This window comes from Seriola dumerili, unplaced genomic scaffold, assembly GCF_002260705.1.
Source record: "Seriola dumerili isolate Sdu_G_001 unplaced genomic scaffold, Sdu_1.0 BDQW01001124.1, whole genome shotgun sequence".
Lineage (NCBI taxonomy): Eukaryota > Metazoa > Chordata > Actinopteri > Carangiformes > Carangidae > Seriola > Seriola dumerili.
In genome coordinates this window covers 2378379-2402685 of record NW_019175379.1, presented here as the reverse complement: position 1 = coordinate 2402685, position 24307 = coordinate 2378379, and the positions used below count along the sequence as shown (strand labels likewise).

The following is a 24307-nucleotide window of genomic DNA, read 5'->3' as shown; positions in this document are numbered from 1 at the left end:
AAATAATATTTTTAGGAGCCATTTTGTTTACTGCAGCTTGTTTAAATGCTGAAAGAGACACAGAGAGGGAGAGAATACAGAATGGATGCTGCCCAAGATTGTCTCACCGTGTCTTTGCTGTGTTTGATGGCCCCCTGCAGGAAGCCGGAGAGACAGCACTGCACTACTCTGTACGGACTGCTGACCAGACCTCACTGCACCTGGTGGACTTCCTTGTGCAGAACAGGTACATTTTTAAGAGCCACTCGCACGAGTAAGTTAGAATAGCGTTGTATAATTGTATAAGCATGTGGGAGCGGCTTTCTGCTTTTCCCACGAGTTAAACAGCCCTCAAAATGTCTTTAAACACATCAGTGGATTACAGCTGAATTATGTAGTAAACAACACTTTAGTGGAAAAACATGCGTATTAAATATGTTCTGTCTGTCTGCTGTGAGTCTTTCTTGTTCCGCGCTCCGGTCTATGATAAAGCAGTGGAAGTGCAGAGGAAAGCTTAGTGCTGCACAGCTCAGCTCAGATTCCCACAAGGCAAACAGAAATGGGTCAAGCACTTGTTCTCTGCCTTAATTTATTCCTCTCCTTTCAATTGTTTACCCACCACTGCTCCTGCTGCACCCAGCCTCCACACAGAAGAAGCGGGACCCACTCATTAATTAATAGCTGTGCTTATATGGTGTCATGCTTCGCCCTCATTATTTAAAGTATTTCTCTGGGAGCTGCAGAAGATCTAAAATGGAATATTTACCTGCTGTAACTGTGTAGCGTGAAGTTGGTTTTTGCACAGGGAATACATGGTTGGCTTGTTTTTCCAAAGCATGTCTGTCTTGCATTATTATTATTATTATTATTATTATTATTATTATTTCTATTATTATTTGTTTGTTTTAGTCTCATCACCCAGATCCCAATTTTGTTTATTTTGTTGTATATATGTTGTTTCCAATCCATTTTCTCTCATGCTAAAACACAGAATACTGGGTAATAACACATTAACCTGAAGCCACAGGACTGTGGAAAACACCCTTGTGACCTGTGTCCTGACTAGTTGTGTGTGTGTGTGTGTGTGTTTGTTTGTTTGTTTGTGTGTGTGTGTGTGTGTGTGTGTGTGTGTGTGTGTGTGTTTGTGTGTGTGTGTGTGTGTGTTCTCTCAGCGGTAACCTGGATAAGCAGACGGAATGGGGGAACACCGCCCTGCATTACTGCTGCATGTACGAGAAGCCCGAGTGCCTCAAGTTACTCCTGAGGGGCAAGCCGGCCACTGACATCGGTGAGTCACATGTCGAGGTTCAGCCTCTCGTTAACGACGCCTGTGTGCACGTATCAGACCCTAACCGCTGATTATCCCTCCGCTCCCCTTTAGCCAATCAGAACGGAGAGACGGCGCTGGATGTTGCCAGGCGACTGAGGAACACTCAGTGTGAGGAGGCAGTAAGTACAGGACCGCCCAGCTGCAGCTTCTGGACATCACAGTAGATTTTAATGGTCTATAAAGACTTCCAATTATATATACAGAAAAAACAAAACAGATCAAATCAGACACATTTAACAAAAGGCTATGGTTGAGTGGACACGTGTTGACCAGTTCTTGGGCAGATTATTCAGAACACTAGATGGCAGTCAAAGGTCTGTCTTCAGCCTCAGGCAACAGAGACAGCAGAGTGGAAATAATTGTTGATGTATGTTTGTTATTAACGCTAATATGAGCGTGCAGACAAAAAAAAAGCAGCTTCAAATGCAGCGCAGAATCTCTGGCAAATTTATTTTGTAGTGTACCTCTGTATATTGGGTAATTGCTCATCTCTAGAGAAGAGTATTGACTGATGGTTTTGTAGGATTATTCTGTTATTTTATTTTTGCTTTACTTCCTGTGACTTGTTTATAGTGTTTTGTTGATTAATTGTTAGTAAAAATAATGAAAGTGTCCAACATATGTTGGTTCCAGCTCCTCAAATTAAATATTCTCTGCTTTTCTTTGTCTTAGATATTTGTAAACTGACCATCTTTAGATTTTAACTGATGGATGTTTGTGTGTCTCTTTGTGTCAGCTTGTCCAGGCTGCAGAGGGGAAATTCAACCCTCACATCCATGTGGAGTATGAGTGGAGCCTCAGACTGGAGGAGATGGATGAGAGTGATGATGACCTGGATGATAAGGTTTGAACAGATCCTCAAATTCACTTGTTTGAACCTGAATTCAGTCTGGATTTCAACACACCATGCTATTGAATAAAACTAATGATGAACGAAAATTCTGTATATTGTTAAGCTCCCTTTAGTGTTTTCGTGGTACATCCTTTATTTTTATGGATAATCCTCCAATGCAACGTGGAATAGAGAATCAGAATCAACAAGTCAGGATTTGATGTATTATCCAGTGAAAGAACGAAGGCTTCTCTCTAGATTCATAATTTTGCGTAAAGAATTAGATGGAGCAGGTAGAAGGGAAATAATGGAAAATAGTCAAAAGACGTCCAGGTTATTCAAAATTCTTGTTTGAACAGCACACAACACACAGTGTAAGGATGTATTTCCCAAGGTTGCCAAGGTCGGGGTTCAATTGATTCAGCTGCAAATGGATTTTCGCCACTTTAAAGCATCAGCAGCTCACGTTACAGTGTCAGTTCTGCAGAGTCAAAGATCAAGGGCCTCTCTCTCAATTCACAGCTTTGCACTGACTGAATTACATTTATGCAGAAGCAGAAATCCACAGTAAGAGCGAATATACCAATTTCGGATACTTCAAAACATCATAGTGCAATGCAGCCAGAAAACTGGCATTCATTTAGTGATGTAGTTAAAAAATGAGCTCAAATCATTTGAAAAGTGAAGAGTTTTACAAACTAAATTACATTTTAATGACCATATCTAAGTAGAAATAGATTCTAACTACATATTGAAATGCCCGTTGAAATGCTGTTGAAACCGCGGTTATATGCAAACAGCTAAACATTAACAAGCAAATTAAAGAGCAAGTGTATCTTCGTAGGCTGATGTCAGCTCTGTCTCATCTGTTTCGTGTCCCTCTCCAGCCTAGTCCCATCAAGAAGGACCGCTCCCCGAGGCCTCAGAGCTTCTGCCACTCCTCCAGCCTCTCCCCCCACGATAAGCTCTCCCTGCCGGGCTTCATCAGCCAAAGGGACAAGCAGCAGCGTTTGTCCTACAGCGCCTTCACCAACCAGATGTACAGCGCATCCACCGACCTCACCTCCTCCCCTGTGGCCGACGGGCCGCCGCTGCCACCCAGGAACCAGGGCAAAGGTCAGAACTGCCTGCTCCAAGAACCCCTCAAACCTGCATCCATTTTCAGACGACACTCAGTTTTATCGGTCTCTCGCTTATAAACATGACAGTCAGTAAATTCAGGAGATCGTGTTCTGCTATCTCTTTTGCAAATGTCAGCCTGTAATGCAAATGGTCTAAAGGTTGTCTGTATGCTTTACTGTGTGTGATTACTGTAGAGAGAAGATAGCTTGTGAAATTGACTTTATTATGTCTGTTAATGTTTGATTATATCCAGGGCAGGATTAGCTACAGAGGAATGCTTCGTAATCACTTTTCACGAAAGTTTCTTCTTTGCGCTGTCAGTCAGTCAACTCACACACACACACACACACACACACACACACACACACACACACACACACACACACACACACACACACACACACACCCTGCAGTGGTATGCAATTTGTCAACACACAGATCAGAGGGTGGGAAGCAGGTGTCATTAAGATTGCTTACACAGTAAACCTTCAGGAAAACATGGCTGCAGGAGAGGGCAGGGAGGCAATGGTTAGTCAGGCGTGCGAAAGGGAAGCTGGATACACACCTCATGATTAGCCTCGACACAATATACACACACAGAGTATACCGTGGGCGTGCTGTCGCCGCAGTATTAGAATTAAAAATAACACTCCTCCCTGTGTGGAGGGAATTAAAACACTGACAGTCTCCGCTTTGGTCAGTGGTTTAAAACATTGCAAGAGCTTACAATGCACAACATCCATCCTAACAAGTCATTTAATCCATTATTCTGCGTATAAATCTTATTTTTCTTAAAACAAGAGGAGTGAAATCTCACCTGTTTCCAATGCAAATGAACATGTTTCATTTGACCCTTCGTTAAAGCTCCCATGAGTTACTGCTAATGTAAGTTTTCCCCTTCTAACGTGGTGCACATGCTGTTTCCAGTAACAGTGGCAGATTTACCAAACAATGGGTTTTCAATTTCACACATAAGTAAACAAAATTAGTTTCTCATTTCTAGCAGATGAGATCGTCGGCAAATTTTAGTTTTAGCTGCTGCTAGCTAGCAAATTACCGCTGACTCATTCTCCAAATGACTTTTAATGTTTCTACCAGATTTCCTTTAAAACCAAAATGCTGTTTTTAATATCCAAAGCTCTTACATACCCCTCTCTGGAGGCCCATTGTCGAAAAACTGGACAAACAAACTGCAGTTGCTGGAGTATAAACTTCCCCAAACCAAATGAAGACCAGAGCAGAGATGCTAACCTTTTTCTAGTGTAACCTGTAAGTCCACAAACTCATGTAGTTACCTAATGAAATGCTCCTTGGCTATAGAAGTAACACTAGGCTACCACTGTAGGTAGTAAGCTAGTTAACCAACATGCTAACATTTGCAGCTTACCTAATCACAGACTGTTTTTAGCTTTGGTAAAGGTAAAAAAAAGACACCACCCCTACAAACTCTACTGATACTACCCCGTCCATTCCCCTGTGGTCTGTGGGGAAATCCAAAGCTTCATAGACCTGACACTTTTCCCTTTTCCACTGCAGGAACTTTTTCAGGAACCTTTTAAGAATTCAGTTCCTGGTCCCCCAAAAGTCTCTGTGTTTAGTTCCTGGAGCAACTTTGTTCCTTGGGCTTGAAAGGGGGCTATTAATAATTTTGAAAGGTTTCAAGTATCTTGATTGATTAAAATAGCACTGGAAACAAGTGGAGTGTTTCAGTTTGATTTATGCAAAAATAAGATTAAAAGCCAGAATAAGAGGCTAAATGACATACATACATGTAGAATAACATGCTAACTCTTCAGATGCTCCTGATTAGCAGTGCAGCGCTCTCTCTCTCTCTCTCTCTCTCTCTCTCTCTTCTCTCTCTCTCTCTCTCTCTCTCTCTCTCTCTCTCAGTAGGTGCTGAAGAGCTCGCCCCGGGGCCAGCTTCGCGCCGTTTCTCCTCTTTTTGCTTTGCTTGCCACTGATAAGATTTCATCTTGTTATTTTATAGTGTGTGGGAGCAGCTCTTTTTAAGACTGACATACTGTAGATTCTCTCCCACACTCCTCATCTCGCTCTCTTTTCTTTCTCTTTTTTGTTTCTCTATTCTTTCAGCTCCACACTTGGCATTCCTTGGCTCTCATTCGCACTACGCCACACTGGCTGGCACTCGACCATACATCAGTGAATATCCTGTTTTTACGTTCTCCCCCTTACTCGGCTGTGTGCCCCATATACAGTTATCGCTCAGTTGTTTCTTCCTTTACAGCTCATATTTAAAGGGTGGTGGTGGTGGTTTTTGTTTAAGTGAACAATGGGACCATGTAGGCAAGCTGTTTCTCCAGTTAATTATTTCTTGCCTACATGATTTTTTTTCTTCATCTTTCTACAATCATGTCCCACCATCCTTGAGCTGTAAACTCTTAACACAGCTGATTCCTCTCTGGCTGAGCTCTCTATTAGCTGCTCTCACTCTACTCTTCTCTATAATAGTGACCAGTGAGTGCTTTGGTGTCCCAATAGAGTCAGAAAGACATATTCATAAACACACCAACCTGATAGACACACCAAAACACATGCCCACACCCCAAATCATAGCATCCCTTTAATTATATTTGCGTTGCCATCCAGACATTTATGTTATATTTGTTGTATTTGTTCAGACAGTATTTTGTTTTTCTTGTATTAATGTGTCTCCTCGTTTTGTCCCAAACACGTTCCTGACAGTGAACACAACCTCTTCCAAGTTTTCAGCTCCTCCTCTCCTGTCCACGTTTCATTATCGTCTCTTCTCCTTTACCTTCTCTGGGTTTTTGGGGTTAAACAGGCTGATTTGTGGGGACCTCATCACCTCATGTGTTTTGTGTATCGCTCCTCCAGCTCCTCCCCCATCTGGCCCTCCCTCTACACTCACACCAGGAGGCAGCTCCACCCTGTCCAAGAAGAGGCCTCCGCCCCCACCTCCTGGACACAAACGCACCCTGTCTGACCCACCCAGCCCGCTCTCTCACAGTCCACACAGTAAAGGGGGCTTGACTGGGGGTGAGACGCAAGCACTCGTAACAGTAGGGCTGGTTCCAGCCTGAAGCGAGAATATCGTGGTTCTTCAGAGATGCAGGAGGATTTTAAATAGTTCTGCACTGAAAAGAAAAACATGTTTGGAGAGATTGATAAAATAATCTTAACTCAAGGTCCACTTGCTATTTTTTTCCCCAGAGCTTTCAACCATTTATCAACCGGTGTACAACCTGTTATCATGTGATGACAACTTAACTAACTCCATTACAGCTGAACCAACTACATTCACTGGTGTAGACTTTCAGATGCTATTGAGAGCTCCACACAAAGCTCGTCAGAGGACCTTGAGTTAAATGAAAAGGCTTGTGTTGTTCTATGTTTTCACACAGTCAACGAATCCCACAAAAAGACCAAAACAAGCAATATGTTAGTCCTCCTCTCAAGGTCTATTGGTGTCTACTGAAGACACAGATCTTTTAAAACAACTCACAAATAGATAGTTTCTTTAAAGAAGTCATTCTACTTTCCTTAAACATGTTTTTAACATTACACAAATAGGAATAAATAGTGCATTTGCTGGGGACTGATTAATGCACAATGGGCATGAGTATTTATGAGGTAGCATTTATGTAAACTACAGCGCTGATGTTCATGGTAATGAAGGACCGTGTCATCCGGTGCAACGATCTGGCTCGCCGATGTGTTTTTAATGGATGACACAGGAATAAGAAATATAGCATATAATGGATTTATTGTTGGTTTTGGTCTTTGGTCTCTGGGTTTGTTGACAGTAGCTAAGTGTAGAAAATCAACAGCCTTATCTTTTAAGATTATTTTGTCAAAGAATAAACATTTAATGAATTTTAATGCTCAAATGTTTAGAGATGTTTAGATTCTTAATGGTTTAGGGGGAGGGTAATTTTTACCCTGAACTGCACAGATCATGAGTGCCTTCTTGCCGTTTAAAGGGTTGTTCAATGGTGATCTGAGCCTAAAAAAAACAGCCCCTCCCAAAGAACTACATATTTTAATTTATTTATTAAGTTTCATTTTTCATTGTGTTAACTTTTACTACATTGCTATTTACATTTCTGCCACAGCAGATCAGTGACAATTTCAGAAATATTAAAGTTAGATATAAGTTATATATATTTTTTTCTTTTTTTTAATCACTACATTAAAATTACAAAAGTTTAAAGAGACATATAATGCAGTTAACACCCACAAATTAAGCGAATCCCACCATTCAACATACCTTTAAACTGTTCGTAGAGACAGTCATGAGTTGGTCTCACTCAGGGTTAGTTGGGAAAATAGCGAGATCTCAAAAGCTGAAGCATCAGGTGATGAAATCAAACGCACCTCAGTCATTGTACCTTTATCCCATATGTGTACAATGGGGATATTTTTTTACTGTTATCCCACTTGTTATTGTTTGTCCTCTGTGGTGTTTGTGTCACACATGATGTAACACCAAACCACTAGTTAAAGGATGACACTTTGTACTGCACAACCTCAGTCTCCAAATACCACGGGCTCATGGAAAGCTCAGCCAGATGACGCCTCCCTCATTGATTTTTTTTTTTTTTTTAACCATCACAGCATGTTAATTTATTCCCACATTTATATCAATTTAATCCCTTGGTTAGCGCTCTCTTATGGTGTTGAGTAATCTGTTTGTCGTCATTAATGTTGGTATTTTAGGAAGTGACTCCACCCCACCTCCGGTCAGCAAGATGTCTCCTGTTTCTAACAAGTTTGAAGGCATTCCTCAACAGCAAAGGTACCAAAAACACAGACCACGGTGAAATTCGAAGCTTAATCGGTCTGAAATTTATTGAATCACTCGCTGTAATAAAATGTATTCCAGCTGATGAGGTGCAAGCAACTTCTTACATTTTGTTTTCGTTTTTACGTCATCTGAAAATCTCTTCCCAGCACTACGTCAAGCAACACAAAGTCTACACTTGGTCCAAGGGTTCTTCCCAAACTACCTCAAAAAGGTACGGCTTCTGTCCAGTTTTCATTTCTGTGTAGGCTGTTCAAATGAAGGAGTGGTTGAGTGTGACTGTATGCTGTTCTCTCCAGTGGCATTGCGGAAGATTGACACCATACACCACCCGTCTATGGATAAGCCCAGCCTTCCTCCAGAGGTCTTCCAGAAGTCCCCGCCAGCAAGTGACACCCCGCAGAAGGCTCCTCTGGCGGACAGGCCTCAGCTGGGAGACCTGCCCCCCAAACCACAGCCGTCTGAACTTCCCCCTAAACCCGGAGAACTTCCTCCGAAGCCGCAGCTCTCTGACCTCCCTCCTAAACCTCAGCTGGGAGACCTCCCGCCCAAACCCCAGCTCAAAGACCTCCCTCCCAAGCCTCATCTCGCAGACATCCCCCCCAAACCTGGAACGGCCGAGTCCGCTCCCAGGCCGCCTCCTGGAGAGACGACGAGGCCTCAAACGCAACCTCCACCTCCACCTCAAACTCAACCTCAGCCTCAGCCGCAGCCTCAAGATTCACCATCACCTAATCAGCAGGCAAATATAGCGACCCCCTCCCACCAGCCTGCCGAGGACACCAACGGGACTCCAGCGGGAACTGCAGAGACGCCTGTGCCGCTGCCGAGGAAGATCAACACGGTACGAACACTCTTGCCTCTATTGCTTGAGTTTTATTTATTTGAGAACTTATTTCATCGCCATCGGTTCTATCAGTTACGATAACATTGTGCTCACCTCACTAGTGAGATCAGAGTGCGTGGACATTGCCGAAAATAGGTCCAACAGGGAAGAAACGCATCATTCAGTGGATCACACAGATCAACCCGAGGGGCAACTTTATAAAACTATAAATGTAATACATCCACATCCACTATCAGCTGTTTAATATTCTGTTCATGGCACCGAGGTTTGTGTGAACCTTTTTGTTGGACTCAGGCAGTCGCCCTTTGTGGAAGACTCCGGTCCTCAGCTGCTCCATATTTCATTCCTCTGCTATGTTTTTTTTTTTTTACTAGTTTAAAAAAAGCTGTTAGATGTTTTTAGTGCTAATGATGTACTGGTGGTGTTTTCTCCTGCTGCTAGCAGTGTGGTGCCAAATGTTACTATCCATTCAGGCTGCGTAGTCAGTCGTTTTTAAATCACACACAAGATACAGTACACCAGAAACCGTTACCTGGTCAGAGACTCTCGGAAATCACCTTGTGGCCCAAAGGGGTATTCTATGAACGTGGAATCTGCGCCTTAATTTAGATTTTCCAGGTATTTCCTGAGCTTTGAAGGGGATTTCTTGTCCTGACCTTTTGTTAATTTCTGGACCTGCAGCTCACACAGTTTTTTTTTTTTAAAAGGATTTTGATGCTTGTTTTGTTGCCCAGTGAAATGAATATCTCTGGTTACAGTGGGTTTACAAATTAAATGTAATTTAAACCAAAACAAAAGTCGTCTTTGTTTGCAATTCTAACGGTTTTGTCGTCTGTTTATCCAGGGGAAGAGCAAAGCCCGCCGTGTGAAGACGATCTATGACTGCCAGGCTGACAACGATGATGAACTGACTTTTGTTGAAGGAGAGGTGATCATAGTTACAGGAGAGGAGGACCAGGAGTGGTGGGTGAGTCCAGCTTCACTACTTCCACTGTGTACTGCTCCTCGAGCACTTCCCCAAAAACCACTCAATGCCACATTATACTCTTTTCCTCACATGCTCTCTTTACCCTTTTTACTTCCAGATCGGGCACATTGAAGGAGATCCGGAAAGAAAAGGGGTGTTCCCCATGTCTTTTGTGCACATCCTGAGTGACTGACAGCCAGAAAGACTTGCACTACGCCTCTCCCGAAACCGGGAGCTCCTGTAAATAGCTATCATAACACCCCTTGTCACACGACAAGTGTCCTAAAGAAAAAAAAAAAAATGAAGAAACCCAAGAAGGATCATCTAGCCATGGATGCCTCATCCATGCTGTACAAAGAATGTGTGTATTCTTCCTCTACCAGTATTATCTTAACCCTATAGCACGGCTGTGACAAAGCCGCTCTCAGAACCCTAGCACTTACCTAAAAGTCTATGTTTATGCTGTTACTGTGTATATATGTATGTAAATATATATATTTGTGTGTGAGTGTATATACATGTTTTATTGTACAAAACATGTACCATTGCTCTCTACCTGTCAGATTAAGCATCAGGGTGGTAGAGTTTGAATTTTATCTGTATTAATTTTACTGGCCCTCAAGTAATTATCAGCTTATATTTCTGGAAAAAGGACAAATAAGAAAAGGAATGTGAAATAGGTCATGTCACTATTTGTGTCTTGCATCCCTGTTTACCACCATAATTGACTGAAGAGGAAGGAGTCTCCCACTGATCTTCCCGAGATGAAAAGATTTTCATTAAATGTACTCCTTGTTCTTGCTTGCTTTTGTGTGTACACGTATTATGGTTGTTTTACAGTATAGAAACCTGCTGCTACTGTGTGGTGGAATATCAAAGCCTGTGGTTCACTGTAGGTCACTAATTTACTCCTTGTTACACTGTTCACTGTGTGTATGCTCTGTGTGTGAACTCGACGCCATCTCCACAGTCCTTTGACCTTCTCTGTGCATGGTGTAACAATGACTGGAATTGAGTGGAGTGCTGCGTTCAAAGACGCTCACCTCAGGGTTTGAAGAGCCACTATTAATTAAGCAGGACTACACAAATGGTATCCTGTCGTTGAAGCCACTATTAAATGACAAGTATGGGAAACTCAAGAGGACATCTTAGCAATAACTTGATTTTCTGACAGGCTAGAAGTTTCACAACAACCTGTGTTCACAATTCAGTGTCTTGTAAAACCTCATGAGCTTGAATTTTTTTTTTGTTTGTTTTTTAGTTTGAGTCATGTAATATCATTCCATGTTACTGGATTCAGTACATTTCCAGGTTTGCCTGTGAACTAGAGATGTCTTTTTAGATGAAGGGTGGACTTTGTAAAAGGCTGGACGGCCGATGTATTTTCACCCGGTCCTCACTGACTTGCAGTTCTTCCCATGTTAAGGAACAAACCCATCAACCCATTGTATCATTAAAAGTGCTGTACTTCAACTCTCAGCCTGCTCTTTTACTTAGCTGCCATTGCACCACATGATTTCAAGATCCGTTTGTGCCTCCCTTGGAATTTCAAAAACTCTAGCATTAGAGAAAAAGTTTTTTTTTTCTAAGCAGCTTATTGAAGTTACTGTTGGACTCAAGATAAAGAAATAGACAATTTGGGAAATTTACATTCTGTAAATATGAGCAGTAGTGGATTCTAACTAGTCAGTACTGTGTTACAATTTGTAAAAGGTACGCTTTTTTAATTTTATGCTACTTCTACTCCACTACATTTCAGTTATTACTAGTTATTTTAAAAGAACAAAATGCAAAGAAAAACTCTTTACACAAAAGCAGTTAATACAACAATCCTTGGACTAAACTACTAACATACAGTATAATGGACAAAACTACGTTTTGAATACTTCTCACTTCTGATATTTGCCATAGATGTTTAACCCAAAATATTGATTATAGAGAACGTTACTTTATGTCCAAGTTATTCAACAGTGGTTCAACCAACTTTCAAAAACATTTAGAAAGTATTTCTAACTTGATTCTACATTAACCTCAGTTTAAGAACATGCAAAGCAAAAGTTCTTCTTCAAATTATTCTTTATTTCGTTATCTCATCAATTCTGATTTAACATTTCAACCTAAACACACCATCCAACTCTTTTTGGATTCAATATTAACACAGGAATACTATACACCTCAAACACAAAATAAATACCTTGTGTCAAAACACACAAATACTGTCTTACCAAATAAAACTGTTCACATAAAGCAGTACTACCAAAATACTGGTAAACAAATACAAACTTATTTACACACTTGGACTTTGTGTGGAAGTTTCGACCCTTGGGCCTTCTCCACCGACTTGATGACGCCCACAGCAACCGTCTGCTTCAGGTCTCTGGCTGCAAAGCGACCTGTGGAGCACAACAAAAGATCAGTGCAAAAACACTGCACAGGTCGACACGGGGGGAGATTTCCTTTGCATTTAAACCTCAGTGGATTGACACTTCGTACCTAAGGGAGGGTATGTGAAGAAGCTCTCCACACACATGGGCTTGATGGGAACCAGTTTGACTGTGGCAGCATCTCCAGACACCAGCAGCTGTGGCTTGTCCTCCAGTTTCTTGCCAGTGCGACGGTCGAGCTTCTCCTTCAGCTCGGTGAAGCGACAGGTCACGTGGGCGGTGTGGCAGTCCAGGACAGGAGAGTAGCCGGCTTTGACCTTCCCTGGATGGTTCAGGATGATCACCTAAAAAGACAGGAAAGATCAGTTCAGGGGACAAGCACATATTTTACAGCCAAAAATATTCCTAGCTGCATTGAACTAACCTGAGCTTCAAAGCTGCTGACATCTGATGGCGGATCCTGTTGGGCGTTGCCAGCCACATCGCCGCGCCGCAGGTTCTTGACGGCCACGTTCTTGATGTTGAAGCCAACGTTGTGTCCTGGTAGAGCCGTCTGCAGCCCCTGGTGGTGCATCTCGATCGACTTGACCTCGGCAGTGAGCTTGGCGGGGGAGAACATCAGGGTCATACCAGGTTTGAGGACGCCAGTTTCAATCTTGCCCACTGGTACAGTGCCAACTCCTGGAAGCGGGAACAAAGCTGTTAGATTTTCTAGTCAACAGCAAACATTTGATTGATTAGAGCTAATCAACTGAGTTGGCTGGAAATCAAGGAAGGGTGGACTTGAATTAAGACAAAGCATTCATTAAATCAACTTTAGAACAGTTCCTAACCGCCTATTTTGTAGACATCCTGCAGAGGTAATCGTAGAGGCTTGTTGATGGTGCGCACAGGCGGGTGTATGGAGTCCAGAACTTCAAGTAGAGTTCTTCCACTTGCATTCCCATCCCTTCGTCTGACTTTCCAGCCTTGGAACCAGGGCATCTGTACACACATTACTTTAATGTATTTCATGTCAATTCTGGGTGATTTTAAGCCTAATAAAAAAAGTGTTTTTACCTTCTGAGTTGCAGTGATCATGTTCTCCCCGGTCCAACCAGAAATTGGGACAAAAGGCACGGTGTTGGGGTCGTAGCCGATCTTCTTGAGGAAGCCGCTCACACCTCGCACCACTTCGTCAAAACGTTTCTGGCTGTAAGGCGGCTCCGTCAGATCCATTTTGTTCACACAGACTATGATTTGCTTGACCCCCAGAGTGTAGGCCAGCAAGGCGTGCTCTCTGGTCTGACCACTTCTTGATACACCAGACTCATACTCTCCTTTGGCTGCAGAGACCACCAGGAGGGCAACATCAGCCTAAAAATCACATTTGGTACAGTCAAAAAAAAAAAAGTTTATGCATACAGAAAATTGTAAACTTGTGCTTTTTACCTGTGACGTCCCCGTTATCATGTTTTTGATGAAGTCACGATGGCCTGGAGCATCGATTATAGTCATGGTGTACTTCTGTGTGTTAAATTTTAGCAGTGAAATATCAATGGTGATTCCACGCTCCCTCTCAGCTTTCAGCTTGTCCAACACCCAGGCAAATTTGAAGGAACTCTTTCCCATCTGTAAAACAAAACAAACAAACCAAAAATGTATATTTAAACTGTTTTAACATTTTGATAATCAAGTTTATTGCAGAGTTGTTATTCTCACCTGTGCCGCAGCTTTCTCAAACTTCTCTAGTCTTCTCTGGTCGATGCCACCACATTTATAGACGAGGTGTCCGGTAGTTGTTGACTTGCCACTGTCAACATGGCCAATAATCACTACATTAACATGAGTCTTCTCTTTTACCATGTTTGAAGGAAGATTTCTTTTTTGTTTTTGCTGAGCAAACACGTTAACTGTTGGCTTCTTCTGAGATGAAACAACACTTGACTTTTCCTTTTTCTTCTATCAAATGGATCTGAACGGCCTCTTCGCACTAACTTTATAGGTTCCCAGGGGCCTCGCTGCACAGATGATTGAAGACAGGTGTGCTGCTGATTTAAGCTTAATTGGTGTCAGTCCAACTCTGCTGAAAAATGGACTCTGCTAAGAAGTCTGCAAAGAAGGAGAATAAAATGCTGAAAAGCTTTGGGAATTCTTCATTAATGCTGCTTCTGATTGTGAACAACAGTGAGTAGTAAGAAATATTTCAGCTTCAGCTTTCATCAGTGAGCAGCTACACGCACTTACAGTTTCTCCTTCAAAGTCTACCACTATGGATCACCTAATCATCTCAAATTACAGCCAGGTGTGTCTTCTGGAGGTTTGCACTCTTTGAAGAGGCCTCTGCCTATATATCAAACAAACTATGATTAACCACAAAGACTGAAAGAAAAACAGCTGACACATGTTTTCATATAAAAATACTGCTGATTGTGGAAGTTTATCTGTGTTTAATAGGAAAGTCAGGAGCTGAATAGCAGTTCAAAACTTCAAACTGATAAGCTTGTGGTGTAGTTACTGTTTTCAGTATAAGATGTGTTGTGTGTCCTAGTTGCAGGAGCGATTGAGTATAAAGACCTTTACAAGGTGGGTTAACTTTTCCTGTCTGTATCTGTGCATTGAAGTTTATTTCACAAAACCGTGAACATCAGAAGTGACATTTTCTTTCTTCTAACTGCCCTTTGACAATTCATGATCATCAGCTAATGTCATGCTAACTTGCATACAGGCTGTAAAAAACCATGTTAATGCCTTTTCTGATATCAAAGATTTGCTTTTATAGAAGTGTTCAGTGCTCTCTGATAAATGTCTCCTTTTACCTTCTTACCGCACCAGAAATTACAAACACATAAGGTCAACAGTCGTGTACAAGTGTTCATTAATAACACATAGTTTTGCATATTTTCAGAATGACATAAGGATGCTGAGGTCATAGTAGAGGGTCAAATAAAACAACAGCGCCCCCTGGAGCTTGTCAACGCTCTGTATTAGCTTCTTGCTCAAGGACACCTCGGTAGAGAGACTAAACTTTGGGACAACTGGAGACGGTGTGTCTAAACGGTTTCTGACGGTCACGAGTCCTAATTAAAGCAGCGGTGAGACATATTAATAGGCTAGGTCAGTAGTAATCCGGTTCAAGCCACCGTTGAAACACACCGGCGGGGCTCCATTGACCGGGCGGGTCTAGCTTCAGTTAAGAAAAGAAGGTGTATTCGTTCCCTCCCTCCGCGCTCAAGGGATACACAAAACGAACTCCCCTCCCGTTTGACGGCCACAATGACGCTCGATAACTAACCCGGAAACAGCGACCGCAAATCGCTTTTCTTCTCCTTTCAGCCCGTACCACTGGCTTCTAGCGTGGTATCCAGCTCGTCGACTCCCCTGTTTCTCTACGAGCATCAAGGTAAAAGAGAGAAAATTACCACTTTATTTACGCTCTTTCTGCCTTTTCAACTTGCCGCCTTTATAGTCCACCGGTTGCCATTCACCGAGGCTCTTTTTGAGTTTTACATTTTGTTCCTCGGAGGCAAAAAGATGAATGATGAATCATAAACGTGTCTGGCGAAATCAAACCCAGTAACTTATCGTGAAGTTGCTCTAAAATTCAAACAATGAGAAGTATCTGAATTGTTTTGATCGCATCTTCGATGCACCGTTAACTTCCTCTTTTAAGACCAACGGTAGGTTTCTCAAGGCAAAATTTTTCCTTTATTTGGCCAGTGGCATTGAATGTTACATGCTTGACCCATATATGACTAAAGCCACGTTATCAGCTGTGTTGTGCCTCGCGCGTGCTATAAAGTGTGTTAGATTATCTGCACAGTTTTAAACTAACCGTATAGCTTGGATCAAGACTGCTCGCTTACAGGCAGTGATGCATCATTAAAGATGCATTAAAAGGAAATGCACACGCTGACAGCTGGGACGTGGTTAGAGCCGGTTTGTCTCTGATGATTTTTCATTTTCATCAATGCATGATAAAAGAGTTTGCCTGAGGTTTCCAAAGTGTGATCCTGGAACTAATTCAGATCAACTATTCACTTTATTCACTTGAGTAAAAGTAGCAGTAACACAATGTTAAAATATTCTATTACAAGTAAAAGTCCTCAATTCAAAATCTTACATGGGTAAAAGTGCAAAGTATTATAAGAAACATACTGCTATTGTGTTATTGGATTATTAGTATTGGTATTTTTATGATATTATTCATATTGTGTCTTATCTGCAGCCCAAAACCCAGATGTGTTGAGTTTACTTTTATATATGACACAGAAAAGCATCAAGTTCTCACGGTCGAGAAGCTTCAAACAACAAAAAAATAATGGAAACTATCATGTGATTATTGAAACAGTTGCCATCTCATTTCCTGCTGATTGATTAACTGACTAAAGTGTGATATTTCCTTCTGAAATATAGTCTGAAGTAGCATAAAATTTAAATATCTACCTCAGAATTGCACATTAGCCAGTACTGTGCTAATTTCAGTCAATGTACTTTGTTATATTCAACCACTGGGCCCTGGCATCTCCCAAAAGTCATGAGTCCACTAATAAACCTGCCATTAGCTCAGACGGCAGATAGCTAATATTGACTAAAGTTGGTTGGTTGTTTGCGTCAATTATCTACACAGCCATAGAACAGAAGTGATACGTTATTTCCTTTATGCCCAGTCTCTGCGTAAGCCCTGAAAGTGGAAGTGAAACATCCAGAGAGCAGAATTTGATGCTATGTTAGGCGGATGGTTGCGGTTGTGATGTAACGTCTACATGTAATTTGTCTCAAAAAGTTGTCACGGTTTCTGCCTGTGCAAATTAGGCCAGTTCTGCTGCACTGTGGCTGATTAGACATGTTATGAAGAGCAGCGAGGCTCCGGAATAATCCCCTGACAGAAGAATGTTCAGGTGAAACTGAGGCTTAAACTCTGACACATTGCAACGCAGAACTCCCTTTTAAGATGGCAGAGGTAATTTCATTGCCAGTGGGACACAGTCTTTAGACTCATGCATTAGTTAAAACATGTATACTCTTACCTTTTAATGCAGTGTAAAAAGGTCTCAGTCATACCTCCCCATGTTATGTGAGTTTACTATTGTAGTTTATCCTCCTCACATCTACAACTGTGCATTTTGAAAGATGGAGATATCACCTCTCTCTCTCTCTATGTTAAGCCATTTTCTTAGACGGATGACACACATTCCTGCTCTCATAGTTCAACTCGGTGTAGACCTGTAAATTTGGACTGGAAACAACATGACAAGTACCTGACATTTCCCACAGTTGTAGCGGTAAGAGACAAGGTACAACTTGTTGTGCCGTGTCTCATACCCATTCTGCAGTGGTGTGAACAGATGGGACAATAGATGGAGAGACTTCTGAGGGAGTTCAAAACTCACTTAGTCAACTCTTCCTTATTCTGATCAGTGAAGTATGAAAAAGTTGCAGCAGCACTTACATAGATTGCAAAAGTCAGAGGAGAGGCTACTTGTGACAAGAAAGTGAATTCCGGTCTTGGAGCATTTTGTGGCCACAGGAAGTCGCATGCAGGAGCCTCTTCTCACAGCCTTGTTCTGTGAAACAAGCATGAAATGAGAATGTGGCTCATTTAGCACAATGTGGTCCCTCATAAATCACAGGCTAATGCAGGTAGAGGCACGGTTTGTTAGGCATGACCTTTCTTAGAAATTAAACATTGACTGGATATTGTGTAGCAACGTTGCCAAACAAAAATGTTCTTCCAGATTAGGAAATAGTTCTTTTTCAGATTTTACTTATTACTATTAAGTACCTACCTTGTCATAGGCTCATATAGCTTTTCACTCCCTGTCTTTTTTTGTTGGCTTTGGACTGGACTTTCATCAGCACTTTACATCAGTGTTTACATTATGGTTGCTTAAATAACAACAGGAACAGAGATATGTTAAATATGAACAAAACAGCCTCTCGTTGCGCTCACCCTAGTGCAGATAAAATACAACAAAACTGTCTCATTTCGACCCACTGGGATGCCTTCAGGGAGCCACTAAAACCAGTAAACCCCAGAGGAATCCCATGAGGGCGGATTTTCCACATACTTTCTCCAGCAAATGTGTTTCCTAGTTGGACAACTGTAGATACTGTAGCTGGGGTGATAACACGAGAGTAGAGTGAGTTTAATGGTAGGTCATTTTAATTATTAATCATTTTTCCAGGAGTCTCCCTCAAGGACCTTTTTTAAGACGGAGCTGCTTGGACATTTTCACGTTCACAGACTTACAAACAGGCCCGCATTCATTATTTTAGAAGGATGAAAACTGTCCATATATTGATTAGGAAAGATTAGTCAGAATAAAACATTTGATCATAATACACAGTTTGGATGTTAGCTCATTTACAGTGAATTAAACTGTTGAAAAGAATGTCCCGAGCCGCTGAAGGCGTGGACCGCTCTGTGCAGCCCCACTCCCTTGAACGCACCCAGTGCCACTGAGCTGCTGGCTTGAGGGTTGAGTTACTCTTGGTATGAGGTTCATTGAAGTGTCCTGCTGAGAGTCAGACTGTTTTATTATATTTCCGGTGGCAAGTGTACACACACACACACACACACACACACACACACACACACACACACACACACACACACACACACACACCTACCTACACCTACCTTATGTCTGGTCTAGTTGAGTCATTGCTGTAACACATTCAGTTGATGCTCAGTTGTGTGGTTTTACTGTGGTGTTGTGACATTTCATGCAGCTCAACGTGTTTAATTGCTTTTTCACCACTTTACCTTAAAACAGAAACTTATTTAGAGTGAGAACCATCTTTTTATGGGTTTTTATTCGGACGCTCATATTTGATTTTTCCCCACTGTTTAAAGGCTGTTGTGATCTTCGGTGGGCTGACACAAGAACGTGATCACTTGTGTGATGTAACGCAGCTTAGAAAAACTAACCAGCAGCTGTCTGACACAGTCCCTAAACAAATATGTTTTATAAGTTTTGCACATATTTACAGGGCTGTTTGCATCATCATACTTGAGGTAGCATGCTCAGGTCAGGTGCTGCTGCCTTAGCTTTATGCAGAACAGAGCTGTATTGATCCCTCTCTATAGCATAATGCTGTTTGTGCAGTTATTCGGATTAACTTCCTCTAACTGATTTGGCCTGTTCAGCATTTTGCCCTAACACCACGATCATGACACGGCTTAATCCAGAGGAGTTGGTGACTTCAGTAGCACTCCCTTTCTGCAGTGCTTTCTCCTGTTGTTTTAAAGTATACGCTTTTTAAAGTGTTTATTCACCACCCGAGCCTCATTTGCCCCTCGAGTACACAAAATTTCTCCCTCTTCCATCGCCGTTGCATGCCTGCTCTTGTCCATAAGCAGATCATAGTTGAAATGATGACATACTTGTGTTAGTCAGAAGGAAAGGCTGACTGTGCCACCCCCCCACCCCACCCTCTGCCACCCCTCTTCAGAGCAGGCCTGCACAGAGCTGAATTATTAGAGAGCAGAATTTTGATCCGTCGTATATCTGACTCTGCATTTCGAGAACATTCTTCCTCTGATCGTATCTATATGACTCTTGATAATTATCTTTATATATCATCTATCTTAGTTTGTGGTGTATGTTTTCGTAGCCTCTATGTTTTGCTATGTGCTGTGGTTGTCTTGGCCAGGTCACTGGTGTAACTGAGATTTGTAATCTCAGTCAGACTCTTCAAATGTCTTGATTGAATTTGCTATTTAGATTCTACAAAAGCTACAACTTGCTTTAAAACAAGCATATGGATTCAGGGAGTGCGTGAGTATATGAGGAAGCATCAACTGCTCTCGCGCCCTCCCTGCTGTTCGGTCTGCTAACAGATTTATTTCATGTGGCTGATTGCTGTTAAATGAGCAGAGAAAGATGATCCGGAGCTGTGGAGGTCCTAGTGGTGGTGGTGGTGTGTGTTTGTAGCCTTCAGCGGCGGCAAGTGATACACTTTTGATGTGAGTCTCTGATGTGTATGAGTCAGCGTGTGTGCCAGTTTCTGATGTGCAGCGGCGGCGCTGGCTGTGCTGGTCGACTCGAGCATTCCTCTCAACTTTCTCACTTCCGTCCTGTGATGTTGGCTTATCTGAAGCCCGGAGCATGCACATAATGAGAGGAGAGGTCCTGCAGGCGGTCCATCCAGAGGCCTCTGACAGGATGCTTTCATTTGTCCCTCCCTGTGCGCCGCAGCAGCATCTTCACAGTAAATGTGGGGAAAAGAAAAGCAGAGTGTGCTTTGCATTGAATCTCTCAACATTAGGCTATAAATAACATGGCCCCCCAACACACACACACACACACCTTTCACACATGCAAAGAAATGTGCTCCAGGCTCAAATCAGAGAAAAGACACATTAGGGATCAAATCGCTAAAAGGAAAAGTGGGTTTATTGCTGCAGCCAGTGGTTAAAAATCTGTGATGCCTTTTATTGTAGCATGTTGAAGCGGGCAGGCGTGAGATCCTCATGTGGCCGCCTACATGTCAGTGGACACATAGAGGAGGGGTGTTGCCACAGATGGCAGACCAGCAGGAAATTCAGCTTCTTTTTTTTTTTTTCGCATGAAACTGTTGCCGTGCTGCCCCCGCATCAAACCTTCATCCTCATACTCCTTTAGTGTTAAACAGTCACATAAACCCGAGGTGGAATTGTGCCCAGCTGCCCCTACATTCATATTAAACCAAGTCTAGACCCTAGAATTTCACATCCTGATATATTTGAGTCATAGAGGTGTGTGTCCTTGAGATGTTTATTGTAGTGATAAATGGTTACGTTCCTCTTTTGGACAAAGCTGTTGTAGAGCACATAGGGCTTTTTATTAGCGGTTTTTATTTTTCAGAAGAGCTGCAGTGGTTAGTTTATCGATGGAAAATTATCAGCAACAATTTTTTTTTTATAGTTTAAAGCATACAGACTATCTTTGGGATTTGGACTGTTGATATGAAGATGTCACCTTGGACATTTTCTTCTTCTTCTGACATTTTATCGATCAAACAAATAATCAACAGTTTAATCAATGCTAACTGCAGCCCTAGTTAATTTAAGATTAATATCCAAATGCATAATGAATAGCTCATTTGCTTTTTCTCCTCCATGTGAAAATGTTTTTATCTATTTGTTAAACACACTTTGCACTGCACTTTGTATTGTTGGTGTTGGAAGACTCTAAGTTGCTCCTTACAAAAGCTCCTAGTGATTATAATAATAAAAATGGCGGTAATACTAATAATAGACCTCTATTCCACTCTCTGCTTGGCTGTAATTGCCTGACGTGATGCAAACCCTGTCAGAATCCAGCGGAGAGGAACGAGCGCTCCACAAGTCATTTGTCGTGACATTTCGGTTGGAGCATCTCCAGTCCATGTTACTGAGCTGTGGGAGTTTTCTTAATGAAATGATTTTCCACAGAGGCTCCACTGTGCTCTGTTGGCTTTCAGCACCTTCAGTCGATATCCCTCCTCAGCTCTCGCTCACCAGTAGGGAGAGGGGAGTACAAGTTGTCATGGCAACTTGAGTTTTAATGGAAGTTTTATTCAGTGGTGTCGAAACCAACACCACAAGCGCTGATTTTCAAGTGCCACATGTTTCAATTGTGTGCTCAATTCTTCATAACACACACAAACAAACACACACGCACACTACAGTTGTACAGCATGTACAGTATATATCATGGACACTCATATCAGATTAATTAGTGCTTGAAATGGACTCAGCAGTCTCACTACAAGGTCCATTTAGTAGCAGTTCTGAGGCTTTCGATTGCATCACAGAGTCTTCCTCTACCCAGTTGTTATGCAATTGTAGATGTTCAAATTTCCATGTTTCTGGGCCCTTCAAGGACTTCTCATCCTCGTGGCCTTAAAAGTTACGTTTTAAAAAATAATTCTCGACCGTAGAAACAGTCGTCGACAAAATTGGCCTCACCGGAAAAAGTCACTTTTAAACCAGCATGGACGAAACATTCATAAACTGCTTTAGAAAATGGAGCATCTACAGTCAAAACTGGATAACATCATCTGCTGAGGAAGATGACGCGACATGATAGAGAGCTGCAGCACAGCTACTAAATGGAATGCACTGTGCCGCACTGGGACTGAACCATGTGAAATACATTCAGATATATAATACCTCATATTTATCCATGTGCGTGACAAATGGACGGGCTCCACATATAGATCCTATTGATCTTGTCGGTGCTCTGGTCTATAGACGGATTCAGCACTTGTTTTTCTGTCCGTACCACACAGTCTGCAGCAGGCCCACACATGTTGACCCACAATTTATCGATCCCTTCGTGTGGTGGAACAAATGAAACTCCAACAAACATGTATGCGTATATGTATGTTGACTTCATCATTATTGCTCCTTTTTAAAAACTGGAGATGTAGTGATGTTTCAGCCTCATAAGACAATTCTTGACCACAACATTTTCACATCCACTTTGTGTATGCGGCCACTGTCCACTTCTCTGGAAGTGACAAATCAAAACAAGGAAATAAGTATTTGAAACAGCAGGAAGTGAGCATTTAGTTCAGAGCAAATACACTGTGCAGCGTTGGTTTTATTGCCTCTGATCCTGTGGGAATGAAGCAATATCAGACCTTGTCGGTGAACTGTGTGGAATTTACTGAGGTTCTGGTTTCTGATTTAAGCATTTTTGAATTTCTCATTTCTTAAACTAAACACCCTGCTGCCATTCATCTTCTGTTTCCCCGACTTGGTCTTTTATTTAAGTGACTTCTTTCAAGTTTTCAGGACAAAGAACTTGTCACGAGACAAATAGACGCCTGCGAGGTATTTGAAACACTGAGCACTTACACTGGTTAACTGTGATGTCGTTTTCCTGATAGCCTGGATTTAATTGTTGCTCGGAGGGATGAGCAAAGTTGAATCACTACACACACACACACACACACACACATGCGCACACACTTGAATGAGCTCATCATGTGGGTCCGTTCCCACATCACCACTGCAGTAAATGACAGTGGTCCTATATTATACAGTACGAGCCATAAACCTCAAAAGAAGATTGGTGGTTTGAATTGTGATCCATTTGCCACAGTCTAGTTAACAGTTTAATTAAACATTTATAACGGATGGAGGAAAAGAATCATAGACAAGATGGAGGCTCAGGTAGCCTCAGATTTATTATGTTAGCTGCAGGGATGACGGTGTCTGTCAGCTGGTGCAACACTGAAATATCTCAACCGCTATTCAGTCAATTGCTGTGCATTCATTGTCCCCTGAGGATGTATGTTAATATCTTTGGTGATCCTATGACTTTTCCTCTAGCCCCCATCATGAGGTTCATATTTGTGGTCAGTGAAATGTCTTAACAGCTATTGTATTGACCGTCATGGCATTCATGCGTTCATATCCCTGTCAGGATGATTAGTAATAACTTTGGTGATTTATTCTAGCGCCATCGGCAGGCCGAAATTATCAACTGTTTCCATCATATTATAGAAGCAAGGCCGGTTCTCTGTTGTTCTACTCATCCTGTTTCCTTTTTAATAATAATAATAATAAAAAAATATATATATATCATTAGAAATCCTAATGCACTGCTCCACATACTGTAGGTCTAACATTAACCTCTATAACCTCATGTGCTTATTTGGGGTGGTGAATCGGCCGTATGCTGTGCCCTCCAGCTGTAGGCATGATGCAGGGCTGACTCCCATGATGTCGCGCCACAGATGTCACTCAGAATTTCCCCTGTGACACGTCGGCTCTATTGGATTAAGAGCAGGTCGCGGTCAGTTTGCATGAAAGGAAAGCTTCTGACGGACTGAAGGATAAGAAAAGAGGCTGTCACACCTAACTTCTCAGATTCAGAGGGATGTTATTTACTTATTTTTTTATTTCAGAATTGAGTCCACTCTTGCTTTTATTTCTGTAGCTTGCCCTTTTCACCGCATCGTATTCGATCATATCTGCTCCCCCCCCCCGTCTGACTCTTCCTCAGCTCTCACCATTCTCATGGGTTTGAAGTTTCAGGGTTTGAAGTCTGATCACATTCATGCATGACCAACACCGCCGCTATTGCCGTGCATTTGTATGCAGGC

General features: G+C 42.1%; 2 protein-coding genes across 7 annotated transcripts in view; one reads left to right on the top strand and one right to left on the bottom strand.

The window, feature by feature from the left end:
- The window catches only part of asap1 (ArfGAP with SH3 domain, ankyrin repeat and PH domain 1), a 54682-nt gene extending 44025 nt beyond the window's left edge, over window positions 1–10657 (top strand). For 4 of the 6 annotated variants that reach the window (XM_022767117.1, XM_022767114.1, XM_022767113.1 and 1 more), the window contains 12 exons: window positions 141–226; window positions 1152–1267; window positions 1361–1428; window positions 2046–2153; window positions 3029–3257; window positions 5355–5423; window positions 6120–6281; window positions 7962–8040; window positions 8196–8260; window positions 8346–8890; window positions 9738–9860; window positions 9979–10657. In XM_022767117.1, the coding sequence (XP_022622838.1) occupies window positions 141–226; window positions 1152–1267; window positions 1361–1428; window positions 2046–2153; window positions 3029–3257; window positions 5355–5423; window positions 6120–6281; window positions 7962–8040; window positions 8196–8260; window positions 8346–8890; window positions 9738–9860; window positions 9979–10053 (1725 nt within the window). In that variant the 3' untranslated portion in view covers window positions 10054–10657. The remainder of the gene's footprint in view (window positions 1–140; window positions 227–1151; window positions 1268–1360; window positions 1429–2045; window positions 2154–3028; window positions 3258–5354; window positions 5424–6119; window positions 6282–7961; window positions 8041–8195; window positions 8261–8345; window positions 8891–9737; window positions 9861–9978) is intronic. The other 2 variants (XM_022767115.1, XM_022767119.1) reach the window with 2 other exon arrangements.
- A 1486-nt stretch (window positions 10658–12143) lies between these two features.
- Window positions 12144–14089, bottom strand: LOC111237914 (elongation factor 1-alpha-like). Its single transcript, XM_022767225.1, has 7 exons — window positions 13946–14089; window positions 13676–13855; window positions 13304–13600; window positions 13078–13228; window positions 12669–12925; window positions 12354–12588; window positions 12144–12253 (listed from the first exon to the last, which is right to left on the bottom strand). The coding sequence occupies exons 1-7, from the start codon at window positions 14087–14089 to the stop codon at window positions 12144–12146; spliced, it is 1374 nt and encodes a 457-aa protein (XP_022622946.1).
- Window positions 14090–24307: the final 10218 nt, after the last annotated feature.